This window comes from Pinus tabuliformis, chromosome J, assembly GCF_031772625.1.
Source record: "Pinus tabuliformis cultivar Carrire ecotype Pingquan chromosome J, CPIR1, whole genome shotgun sequence".
NCBI lineage: Eukaryota > Viridiplantae > Streptophyta > Pinopsida > Pinales > Pinaceae > Pinus > Pinus tabuliformis.
The window spans coordinates 135,821,714-135,835,213 of record NC_142295.1 but is presented as its reverse complement, the minus strand read 5'-3'; the positions used below and the strand labels follow the sequence as shown (position 1 = coordinate 135,835,213).

Genomic DNA, 13,500 nt, shown 5'->3' with positions numbered 1-13,500 from the left:
TTACACAATGATTTCTTGGGGAAATCCACTGCTAAAAACCCCTGCTATATGTATATTGCATTAGTCAGAAAATATGAGAAGATTACAATGCTTGGCTCAAGCCTGAGCAACCTCTGCAATATCTCTATATGTCTCACAACTTCCTAGACAAGCCCAAGCCAATACTTAACCAATCTTCTGCTTGCCCAAGTTCGTATTTCCTTGCGTTGTTTCCTTGGGAATTAGCCCCCTATTAATTATGGAAATTCCTCAATTGGAATTGTGCAATCCTCACAGGCCTTCCTTCATTAATTACATAAAAGTGCCTAGCATGTTGGTCAATCCAAACAAAATAACAAACACTCACAAAATCTATCATTGATCTTGAATCCACTCTTCCACTCTTCAAATCAATTTCATGAAATATTTAGCACCACTCCAACAATCCAGTGGATCATCCATCATCAACAATGGGAATATGTACGTGATAGTGATCTTATTCAATGATCTAGAGTCCGTACATATCTACCACAATCCATCATTTTCAACGTGGTCAATGTTAGAATCATACATGGGCTCATACTCTCCCTGATCCATCCCTTCGACAAAAACTCACGTACTTGTTGGTCAACTCAATGTTTTTCCATCAAACTCATTTTATGCACTACTTAACAATGTTGCACTTCAAATGCTATCTTCCTTTTTGATGGAAAACCTTTTGGCAACTATATGTGTGCTATGTTGTACTCTTGTAACTTCTTCACTTCAACGAAAATATTTTTGTCATCATACTTATCTACTTCCCTTGGAACCATAGCATAACAATGTTTTGTCTCTAATATTGTGCTTGAGAAATTCTTTACTAAAAACAACACTCCTCTTGACTCCTCATCTTTCATATCTAGTGACTACAATTTTTCCCCATCTTTGGTGATGGTGTAGGCATTCTTCCTCTTGTCATGCATTCCACTCCTATCACATTGTCATGTCCTTCCTAACAATAAGTGATGTAATAATCTATGGGTATGGTATCATACAAGAATTCATGATGACATTATTCTATGTGAAACACCATTTTGCATTGATTTGTCATAAAAAAGCCATCTTTGCATTAAAACTAAAACAACCAATATGATTGTGTTGGTTTTGTAGTGTGCTAAACTCAATTTTTTTACCATCTAGTCCATGACCATATTTTATGTACTCCTACTATCAACGATAACCTTGTAACATTTACCTCCAACCTTGCACTTGGTTCTAAAGATATTATTCCTCGGTTATCGACTTTCCTTTGGTGTTTCTTGTTTTTATGTGATCATTCCTTTATGCATCGTCAAACCCGCGCTATGTTTTGTTGTTATCATTGTTACAACAAAATATAGCACACTATATGATGTATAGTCCCAAACATCAAGGAGTTGAATTTGTACAACTTAGGAAGGCTCCCACTATGACCTTAATACATCTTCCTCTTTTGGTTGGCTTTTTTGCAACTCAAGGGGACGTTCCCAAGGATAGGATTGCTATGTCTATGTAGTGGAGGAACTAGGTCATGCTTGAAGAGTAAACCTTAACAAACCAAGTGGTTGTAGTATAGGTGGATAAATGAATGTTGTTAGAAAAAAATGATAGTGAAAAACCAAGACTAATGCATGACAAATCTTGGGCAAAATGGAGTCAAGGAAGATCACTCTAAATATGGTTGTTGGTGAATAGTAGAGGAAAGAGATACAAATAGCATGCCATAGTCAGCCTTTATAGTGTCGGAAATAGCTATAGAAATGAATTTTTGAGAGCCCTATCAATGCAACTCTTGAACAAGTTTACGAAGTTGTTTCCCTAGAATGATAGGTGAAGATTAATATATGCATAAATATAACAAAAGGAAATTAGAGGGAGAATTTCCTCACATTACACCCATCCAAATGATAGATGCTCCATTACAAGGCGTACATAACACATTTTTTAGAAGAGATTCCTATAATTATCCTACAATGTTAAAAACATTCAAAAGTATAAGCCTTACATATGATAGAATGATACCTTTGATCTTCCCTTAAGCTTCAAGAGTATGAAGTACATATGTAGCCCAAAGGGAGAGCTCCTCAATCCCCAAAGCCCCCCCAACCATTAAATGAAGAGAAAACTTATTTTTATAGAGTGTGTTAAGTCTAACTTATAGGAAAAAAAATTGTAGTCTCCAACTCCATGACAAGTCAAACAAATAATATAAAAAATGGAATAGTTAGATCCTTCTCAATCAATAGTTGACCATGTCAATGTATGTGGACACTACTCTCCGCAAAAGAGCTCACTCTCATCCAAAAATAGGAATAGAGATACAATACATATCTCCAAGAGAGAGCATACCACAAAAAATAGGCATAATCACCAAGTCAAAATGTTATAGGCCCATAAAGATAGACCCATCCATGATGCATGCATGAAAAATATAATCAAATATTTTTATGGGATGATGTGCTCCAAGGTCCACTTAGAAGATCTCACTAAGTGCACATTAGAAGATGCATGAGTGAGAAAACAATATAATAATCCTCCTAAGAGGATGCTCCATAACAATCAAACCAAAATAGCAAGTGGTCCATGAGATGCATGCAATCAATCCACACATATGAATCCCAAGGAAACAAACTCCATGGATGAATGTGTAAAGTGTCGTCCAGTTGGAGCGCTCCACAAGGAAATTGAATGGTCCACTCCTAAATAGTAAGTGTAATGTCTCCACATGTGCACCCTCCAAGATGATGCTCCATAAATCGAAAGAAGACCCATGTAAATGCATGCAATGTACGATGTGTGGCCCTTCTCAAGCTCTAAGTCCATCCAAGATGCATGTGAGACACTAGTCCTCCTAATATGCCACATGCTCCTCAATAGAGCTCCTCCATAACAACCTCCAATAAAACAATATATGTTCCAAGTAAAGAGATGAAGGTGATTTACAATAGAAGTCAAATGACTCAAAGTAAAGCTAAGATATCCATGCAACAGTGATGAGAGAGCACCTAGAGAGATGCCACCTAAAACATTGTGCCATGTAACTACCTCAACTACCCACAATCAATCAAATAATTTCCATTTGAAGTGTGCCCTAGGAAGAAGCACCAAAATGGTTAGTCTCCATCAACACATGTGCCAAAACCCTATGATGTTTTCGAATACCATCAACTAATTTCTCCATAACATGCACACACGAGGAAGTGACCTAGAGAGTTTTTCCAAGATGGTTACGCTCCTCATTAAAAGAATACTAAAATAGTCCTCCATATGCCATGTCATATAGATGTCTAACCGACCAAAGAAAGTGTGCCTTAGAGGATTGTGCCAACCTCTCCACTAATATTAAAACAACCATTCCTGCCTTGAAACTATGCCTAAGAGGGGAGCGCTCCGTCAAAATCATTAAATCTCCTCCAAAAGAAATTCCCTCCATGTGTGACAATTTCCAAGTGAAGTGGGACGCTCAAGCAATTAACCTTAATGTAGATCAAATAGATTAAATTAACCATTGAATGGTTAAATTGACTGCAACATGTTTGCAAAAAGGTTAATGCTCTAATAAAGCATAGTCCAACCTCGCAATATTCACCTACTAATTAAATCAAGATGAACATATGTGCCAATGTGGGAGCTTCTGCTCTAACATGTGTTATACCATGCAAATAAAAGGTTTTCTCTAGCAATAACCCTACCATGATGACAACTTAATGATAAAATAGGAGTTCAACCTAGGCTTGAACCTAGAAAAGACCAAAGGACTATTTGTTAAAATTGGCAACTAGGGCCAAACTCCATGTGGGTCAGCGTATTTATGGCAGCTTATATTTTTATTGGATCCCTCTCATCGAGAGGTGTAGGATTAATCTAAAGATCATCCGATTCCAATAAGTATTTATGAAGTTATGAATTTATTTGTATTACATGACAAATTGTCAAGTCGACCAACATCTTATGTAGGCTCGAAAGCCCAATAGTCATGCCCATTCATCATATACTTTTTAGTATAAATAGAAAAGGATTTGAGGTCATTTAGAGACACATTCCTCATGTGATCTCCTCTCCACGTCTTGGGTTTTTGGAGTAGGAGAAACACTAATGAAGGATGCCCTAATCCAACGCAGTCCTGTAATGGAGACACCTACCCGCGGTAAGGGAAGACATTCTTACGCTGTTCATTACACAGTTCACACGCTGTCCATGATGGATTACACGCTGTACATGATAAGGAACGCAGACATGGAGACATTTATACGATGTCATGTAAACGCAGTAAAGTAATAATGCAGTCATGACGTTGTTATGTATACACAGAGACTGATATAGTATATGCAGTAATAACACAGTCATGGCATTAACATATACGTTGTTATGTATACACAGAGATTGAGCACGCAGGTTCATAGAAGCCGCAGTGACAACCTAATGAAGCATGCAGGTTCATAAAAGCCACAATGACAACGTAATGAAGCACGCAGGTTCATATTAACATAATGGAACCCGCAGTGAATTAACGTAATGGAAGTCGCTGAGCACGAAGGCATAAAAGCACCCTCGGCCGCTGTCATAAAATAGAGCTGTAGTCAAGGGTTTGACTGCACCGCTATAGCAGTCATAAACTCAGGTGATTTACGAATGTATCACTGTGTATCCTAACAACCTCAGCGTATCTATATATATATGATAGCACTCAGCAACAAGAGAGTGTATCTACTTATTACGTTGTACTTATTCACTGCTCTAGGAGGCCACTATACGTTGGTCTTAGATACCCTAAATCAGTATATCGTATTGTATGCTTGAAGGAATCTGGAACATAGCCTAGTTGCTTTGCTAGGTTGCAAGCCATAGCAAGCAGTTAAGGCTGATATACATTGGGCAACATGATAAATGGGTAGCATGATAGATGAGATCATGGGCAGCATGATGCATGGGCAACATGAAGCATAATGATCATGGGCAGCATGATAGATGAGATCATGGGCAACATGATGCATGGGCAGCATGATGTATGAGATCATGGACAACATGATGTATGGGCAGCATAGTGATCATAAGCAGCATGATGATGCATGATGCAGCATGATGGTGCTACACAATAAGGTGTAGCAAATGGACGAAATGCAACGCTACGATAGGTGAAGTTGTCACCTTGGAGAATCAATTGAAGCAGAATGTCTTCAACTGATCTCATGTATCATCGTTATAGGAGATGATCTATGCTCTGATCTAGATAAGTCAAAGGGTTGACTTCTATTGTAAATGTATTATCTCTCTCACTTTCTCTACTGAACTTTAAAGAACATAAAAGAAGAATTTATCAAGGGTTTCCCCACATTGTGGGGTTTGTCCTTGGCTAGCGCCACATCTTGTGTCCTCATGTCTTGGCTTGTTTTCTGCGATTTATATTTATGTTCTATCTGCAATTTACTTTAACGTTGATGTGATTGCTAATATGGAAAAGATAATGAGCTAACTGTGAAAATTGAAACAAATTGCTCTAGCATAGAACATACCTAAAATTAACACTATTACATGATTAATACATCATCAAACCTTAAAAAAATGCTTTCTCAAGAAGGAAACAAGTAATACACCCCATTATAACTCAAGTTTAGGAAAGAAGTACCTCAACAAGGTTACTAACATTATAAAATGCATTTCCACCTAGGTGATACCTAACAAATGTTACAATGTTAAGTCATATCACCTAGGGAAAATCCTACCATGGCAAAATGCACTACCACAACATGTATCATCCAACCACAACAACATCATAGGAGAAGGGGACAATAGAAAATGCTAACCCATCCAATAATAAAGTATGTCCTCACCACACATCAAACACAAGAGGATCATGTAGAGTACCCCCTCCTAGGGACACAAATGAGACAACATCATCACATGGTCACTTGGAAACTCCAACAAAATCATGAAACACCTAACGCATAGCACCATCACTTAAACCCTTGCGAGCTAGAACCATTATATACCATGAAAAAGATGTAACATATCCAAGATAAATACATATACAAAACCACACCATGGTGAGATAGCATGTTCCATAACCATCAAATGTACAACTAAGACATGATCGATAAGGAAATCTCTTATGAGATGACCAGTAAACCAACAATCGTAATAATCCAACCAAGGAGAAGCAAGACTCCCCAAAACCAAAGACCTCCATCAAATATTTTAATACCAAGAAGAGAGAGGCCTTAATGAAGAGATTTCTATCCAAGTTAGTCCAAGGCTCCAAGGTAGCAACAAAAGATCACACCAATGTCATGAAAATCACAATGTAGAACCTCATACAATGTGAGGTGTAATAATGACAATTGATGCTTTGTCTTCTAAAGTTTATCCCTAGGTTGAATGTGTGTTTGCTAATTTGTGTGCACACATATTCATTATGGATATTCTCCACATGTGTCACAATATATTTGTTACTTGTAGTAGCCATTTCCTCTTTATCATCCTCTAAAACAACCTTAACCTTTGTCTTTGCTTTCCATACTATTTTCTTGTCTTGTTTTTCCCTCTCATCATGCACATCTTCCACCTTCTCATCCTCTAAATAACCTCTACCTTCAATTTTGCTTACCATGCTATTTTCTTGTCTTGTTCGTCCTCTCATCATGCACATCTTCCACCTTTTGTGTAGGACTACAACCTCTCACCACAACTAAGACCTCTACCATGACCAAAATCATTCTTGTTGGTATTATATGCTAATTTCTCCTCAACCTTCACCACCAACCTATGAGCTTCCTCTACTAAACATTTCTTATGCAAGTTGACACCATTTTGAATTGAAAATTTCAAGCCATTCACATACCTTAACAACAATTTTGTCGTTATTCATCCTCTTCATGTCCAACTCGAATTGATATTTTGTTAAGTCCAACTCGAATCCATATTCTGTTAAATTATTGTGTAATTTTGTACACTCTAATCTCACTATATATTTTAGACTTGTATAGACAATGTCCATTGTTAATCAATATGCAAGACTCTCTCATGCAAATTTGACACCATTTTGCTCCAACTTATCCCCCTTATAGCCTTTTTTAATTCACTGAACCTACACAAAGCCCCATCATAGTGTAGTGTGTCCCTTCAACTTAGTACTCAATAATTTTGTTCTTTAAGTGTCTTCCTATCTTTTAGAACTCAAAGCATTTTTTCATTCAAAAAAAAATAAAGTTTATAATTGGCTACCATGATTGGTAAGGTCACCATATTTAGGATAAGTTTATGTCTAGTTGCCAGGTAGAGGTTAAAGTTGCTTCCTTTTAGTAAATTAAGAAGTCATTCATGCATTATATGTGCAGAGTCTAGAGCCTTAACATAGAGATTAGAATGCTATCTTGTTATCTTGTATTGGACCCTTTTTGGTTTCATTGTGTTCTTTAGAGAAGGCTTCTCAAATTGGGGGAGCCATTGAGAAAGGCCTCTATGGAAACATGGCAAGCTTTCTTAGTTATTATCTCGATTAGTAATAAGGTTCTTGTATCATCTATAAGTGTATGGTAGAAAAAAATTGTAAATGCCATCATCACGCCATGATTAATATTTTATGGATAATTAGAGTATTTCAATAAGTTGTGTAGTTTTGTACTAGTTTGAGTAACATTGAACTCATTGTTAAAATGAATTACAAAAATGATATGCCCTATCCTTGAAATATTGAAAGAAAAAATGTTACAAATACCACATAGCTTTTGCAAAATCCTTGATGGATTCAAACTCATAACTCCTCATTGAGACAAAATGGTACTCAAATTTGCTTATGTGCAATGCATCTAAAGAACTATCCTTTTCCAGTACAACAACAACATTATCTGTAAAAGCGGCTTGAGGCCCCTACCACTGAACCATAATATAATAAATGCCTTCAGCAAGACCTCTCATTGCTAGTCTTATTATCCCTAACACGGTTGATTTTGGAAGATGGTGGTGAAGACAAATTTCAACATTGTTTGCATAAGTGACTTGGGCCCTAACCATTGAACCATGATACAAGCAATGCTTTCACCAATATTGTTATTGCTGGTCATATTACATAATCTTGATTTTTGAAAGGTGGTAGTAAACACAAATGAAGAATTTCATTATAAATCATAAGAGGCTAACTAGAAAGATGAGACTCCAAGACAAGCATTTCTGAGCAACTAACAAATTCTTTGGTTGTTACAAGCAATTCTGAGCAACTAACAAAGTGTTTGGTTGTTTAGTTATGTAGCTCTCCGACTCCCCAATATTTTGCATCTTGTCTATTTTCCACTGTATTCAACTGCAATTCTTCAAGAGGAATTCTTCTTCAACATGTTGCATCAGCTATATTTAATGGATTTTACATTTTTCTCAGATTAAATGAAAATTCTCCTTAAAAAATTATAAAAGAATATATTACTAGTTTATTAGTTCTCAACGGGATACGTGCATAAAGTTGTTTGCAACTTAATGATAACAATGCCAAAATGATTTAGCTAATTACATTTACTTTTGTAACTTTATTTAACATCCTACACTAAGCTAATCACATAAACCCTTCAACTCTATTTAATGTCCCATCCGAAACTCATCCCTTTTTTCAATTACCAACATTGACATTTACTCGTGTTGCCATCAGCTCTTAGGCTGCATGTACACAATCACTTTAACTTACCTTTAACTACTAATTTATAGCCATTGTGGCTCCAGAAAGCAACGATTATTTTTACTAGAGAGATATTACATTGCGAGCTTCTATAAAAGGATAAGTGCACACCAGTTTCGAACTCATTAACCCCTTCTTACCAATAATTGAATTGCTATAAATTATTGTCAATCTATTCTATAAAGCTCATAATTAAGTACAACTATCTTTTTCTTGAGGTTTCCTTCCCACGTATCTTGTTTACCATATTATGTAACCAAACGACACACCTCTCCAAAATAAATTGCCACAGTTAGAATACTTTTAGGACACTCTTCCTACAACTGGTTGGTTATTCATGCTTGTATGATATTCATTCATTTAACAGAATAAATCTATTTTGTATGATATTCTTTATTTTGTAGTAAGCATGTCTTTCCGATCACTATTTTTCTTGTATGAAAAATAAAAAAAAAATCACTGCTTCAACATCCATCTACATAACTCTCTTCCTCCCCTCTTTAAGGACCTTAAAAAGTTATAACTGATGCAAAATCCCTTAAACCTAATAGTTATAACTCATGTAAGATACTTGAACCCTATGTGAGATGAATTTGAATTTACATGATCTAGTTTTATGAACACTTTTGAAGTCACTGAACTTTTTGCCCGACTCCGGAGTCTCCACGTCCAAGGCAAAAAGATTTCAATCCAAAGTAAACATAGAAGAGCAATTTCATGTTTTCCAAATTTTGTCATTCTCAATGTGCTTGATGCAAATACAAGGAATATAATTGGGATTCTCAGATAAAGATATGAGAGGCTTGTTGCCTTCTATAAAACCAGTGAACATTATGTCAATTTTTTAAGTTGAAGTTTGAATACTAAAAATATCCGTTGACATAATTATTTGCTTCCTTAGATTAATGATTTGACTGCTATTGGTGAAAATCACAATGAAGCACAAAATAGAGAAAGATGGGCATCTTAGTCGGAAACTACTTGAAAGTTGTATGGAAAGCAGGAAATGTATCATTTGATTTTAACTTGTGATTTTAAGGGACATATTTCTAAGTTCTTTGAAGCATTGAAGGGAACAGTTATCTCAAATTTCTAAGCCTTATTGTATCTTGATGTTAATGATAGGAGGCAGCTTCAATATGTTGAACAAGCAGCATCGTATTTCGAGGAAAACATGCAATAAGACATGGTTCCTCTTTCTTACTATCATGCCAATTTGCACCCTAAGCATATATTTGCAGGGTCAGAAGATATCCTACTTTTTGCGCCCCATTTGGGACACTCCGCCAAAACCCTTTCATCATATCCCTCACTATGATGCCGAAAATGTCTCCATGGGGCATCTTTGTCACCTTCACGGCTGGCAGGTTCGGCAGACTCCTCGGCAAGTTTATGATGCTGTATTATTTAGTAATGAGTTGGATATTCTTGAAATCAGATGGCAGGAATTGCTTCCTTCAATAACAAAGTTTATTATTCTGGAATCAAATACAACTTTTACAGGTTTGCCAAAGCCATTATATTTTGCTAACAATAGAAAGAGGTTTGAATTTGCCAAACACAAGATTGTATATCGAATGCTTCCAGGCCAGCACCTCTTACCTCAGGAGAAACCTTTTGATCGAGAAAGAAAACATAGAGAAGCAATGGAAAGTCTAATGAGAGAAGCTGGTGTCTCTTATGGTGACCTGCTTATCATGTCTGATGTGGATGAGATTCCCAGTCAACGGACAATTAACCTCCTTAGGTGGTGCAACAATATACCATCAGTCATGCATCTGCAATTGAGGAATTATTTGTACTCTTTTGAGTTTCCAGTTGACTATAACAGTTGGCGTGCATCAGTCCACATTTATCAGCGTCATACAAGCTATGATCATGGTCGTCAAACAGATGAGCTCTTCACAGATGCAGGTTGGCACTGCAGCTTCTGCTTTCGACACATAAGTGAATTTATATTCAAAATGAAAGCATACAGTCATGTAGATCGCGTGAAGTTCCCTTATTATTTAAACCCCTCAAGGATTCAGAATATTATTTGTCAGGGAGCAAACCTGTGTGACATGTTACCAGAGGAGTATTCCTTTCAAGAATTAGTCAAGAAGATGGGTCCTATACCCCGCTCATTTTCTGCAGTGCATCTCCCATCTTATTTGATCGAGAATTCTGACAACTTCAGCTTCCTTCTCCCAGGTGGCTGTTGGCGGCCTACATGACTTTTGGAGATACAAACAGAAAACTGGAACGCTGTCCAATTCATGAATTTCAACTTCGCCAATATGTACACGGGGTTGGTTACAAGTTTCTTTGGTCTTACCTCACATTTGTACTGCTTATGGGACAGTGTTTCTCTTTGTTTGGAGAAAGTGCTCCATAACTGATGTGTTCAGAGTCTCCCCTGTTTGTCACCCCAGATTCAAATATATCAAACAATTTTTCCTTCGGTTTTGGTTGAAAATGCGTCATTTATTATATTCGAAATCAGTTTGCATATAAATGAAGAGCAACAAATCCAACAACACAGAGTTGTCACACCAGGTCCTCTTGCCTCCATAAGAGACTAAATTGAACATCTCAAACAATTATTGCCAGCCAAGGATGACTAATGCAATGATTATCACTGGTGGGACTCATTAGAATCTAGTCTCAAACATCTTGAGTAGGTTCTATAATTCATGCAAAAGGTTACCTTCTGTTTTTTATCACGCAAAATATCCATATCTCCCTCGTGCTGCTGCTTCATTACATCTGCATATACAGGAAAAGGGAATGAGGTTCTGATGACATGGGAACCTTGCCAAATGCCCTGGTTTGCGGTTTTGGTCATCTATATCCACAGGTAAAAGGTTCTGACTCCTGAGTTCCAAAGGTGTGCTTAAGCTAATGAAAATAAGAAAATGACATCCAATGGCTGGGCTGCAAAACCTCTGTACTTTTCAGTTCGTATCTTTTACAGGATAGTAGATGGGTTCGTTTCTCCAACTTTAATCCTCTATAAACTTAGTCCAGGTAAAAGTTGACCAACCATTGGGTTCTAATTTGTTTAGCATCTCTATGTAATATTTTCAGTAATCTTGTCTACAATGTCTCAGAGCACTGCTCTGATATTTTCTACCTTATTCTTATTTCTTTTTGCTTTCTCTTGACACATCCATTTACAAATATTTTCAAACCAAAATTGCATTTTTTGAATTGCTTGAAATCGAATGATACCTGAAAAATATCTCCAATCCTTCTTGGAATGAAATTGGATACTAGGAAAGCCACATTCTATCACTTGATGCTCAGAATTAACAAAGACCAACATACCCTCCTCTCAATTAACAGAAGAAGAGTGCAAATGGACAACCAGCTAATTCCCACATCAAAACAACTACACTGCTAGCACTAATGACAGCATTACAACAATTGACAAGTGAGATCCACAGTTAAAGTGATCAGCTTGGAATTAAACGGAACCTGATATAAAGAGACCCTTTTAAATTTAAACAGTGAGTAACTTAAACTACACGTTACAGGAGTGTTTTGTGCCAAAATCAAACGGCATTCAACCTCAAATCCTTCAACTGACAAATGCCGGCAAACACCATAGGGAAATCTTAAGATGCTTCCTTTAAACTTTACTAATGCTTCCCAACCAGCCACAGGAAGAAATGCTAACAAAACTAGGGGCTAGGAAGTTTGGCTATCATCATGCCCCGCCTGCTTGCACTGGCTATGACAACCCCCTGCTATTTATTTGGAAGGGGGAATATCACCACTCCTGTTTGACGAACCAGTCGAGTACCCCATGAAACACTGCGGTATGTTTAAAAAAATATGGTTTCGCCAATAACATAATAGTATACAAATGAAATCATCCACATACAAATTTCCTGTCATGAAAACATAAAATCAACCACACTGTTGAAAGTGTAAAAGTCGTGCTGAAGAAATAATGAAAATATTGTTATTCAATCAAATGAGGAGAGGCTTAAGCATCGAGGACTTGCTCAATCAGTTGGTACCACTATTGCTAGGATGTTGCCAATTATCCAACGTGCCATGGTGTCCCCAACTCAATTCCCACGTGGTCAGCTGCACTAAGTCTATGCCATCCATTCTACATTCATTACCATTCTTGGAACAGGGGAGAGTGCTTGGGCATTTCCCGAGATTTGTTTCCATTGAAAAAATGAGAAAACATGTTGTGCTTGTTGAAAATAGCAACAAGAAATGCTAAAAATAGAAGTGCTAAAATTAGCACTGCTCTAAATAGTATTTCGGGATACATTCTAATTTTAATTAGTCCCTAAACTAAAATTGAGAATTAAAATTAAAATTTGATCTTAGCAGCTATTTGTAAAATAATTAATTAATTCATCTTGAGTTAATTAGTTGTAGAAAATCAAACATGAAGTCTATGTGAAGACATGTAAGAGTTTCTCCATTGATTGAGGAAGTTATCCCATGATTAAAGGAGATCATGATGAGTTATACTTTGAGTTGTAATTAGTTAGCTCAGTTAACTGAGTTAAGTCCAGTTAGATTAGTTCAAATAGTTTGTTGAACTAATTGTGAGTTCAGTTAGTTAATGCATGCACTGCTGCATTTCAGATAACTGAATCTTCTCTCATAAATAACTCATGCATGTCAGTGTAGACAGAGACTCAGTTGAGATCAGATGATGGGACAGTGTACTATCAGTTGCAGGGATATTCCATGGAGGATATCTCTTGCATGCAGAAGGAATTCATTCCTTGGAGATTGCGCAATTACTTTTGGGTTTGATGAGTGTGTGATGAGGCCAATTCACACAGGTGGCAGCATTGGACCCCAAGGAAAACTGCGCAAGGAAA

At 36.8% G+C, this 13,500-nt stretch overlaps 1 protein-coding gene across 1 annotated transcript; it reads left to right on the top strand.

Moving 5' to 3' along the window:
• The first annotated feature begins 9,879 nt into the window (after positions 1-9,879).
• On the top strand, positions 9,880-11,065 carry LOC149225990 (uncharacterized). Its single transcript, XM_089375186.1, has one exon. The coding sequence runs from the start codon at positions 9,997-9,999 to the stop codon at positions 10,876-10,878; it is 882 nt and encodes a 293-aa protein (XP_089231312.1). The 5' UTR covers positions 9,880-9,996; the 3' UTR covers positions 10,879-11,065.
• Positions 11,066-13,500: the final 2,435 nt, after the last annotated feature.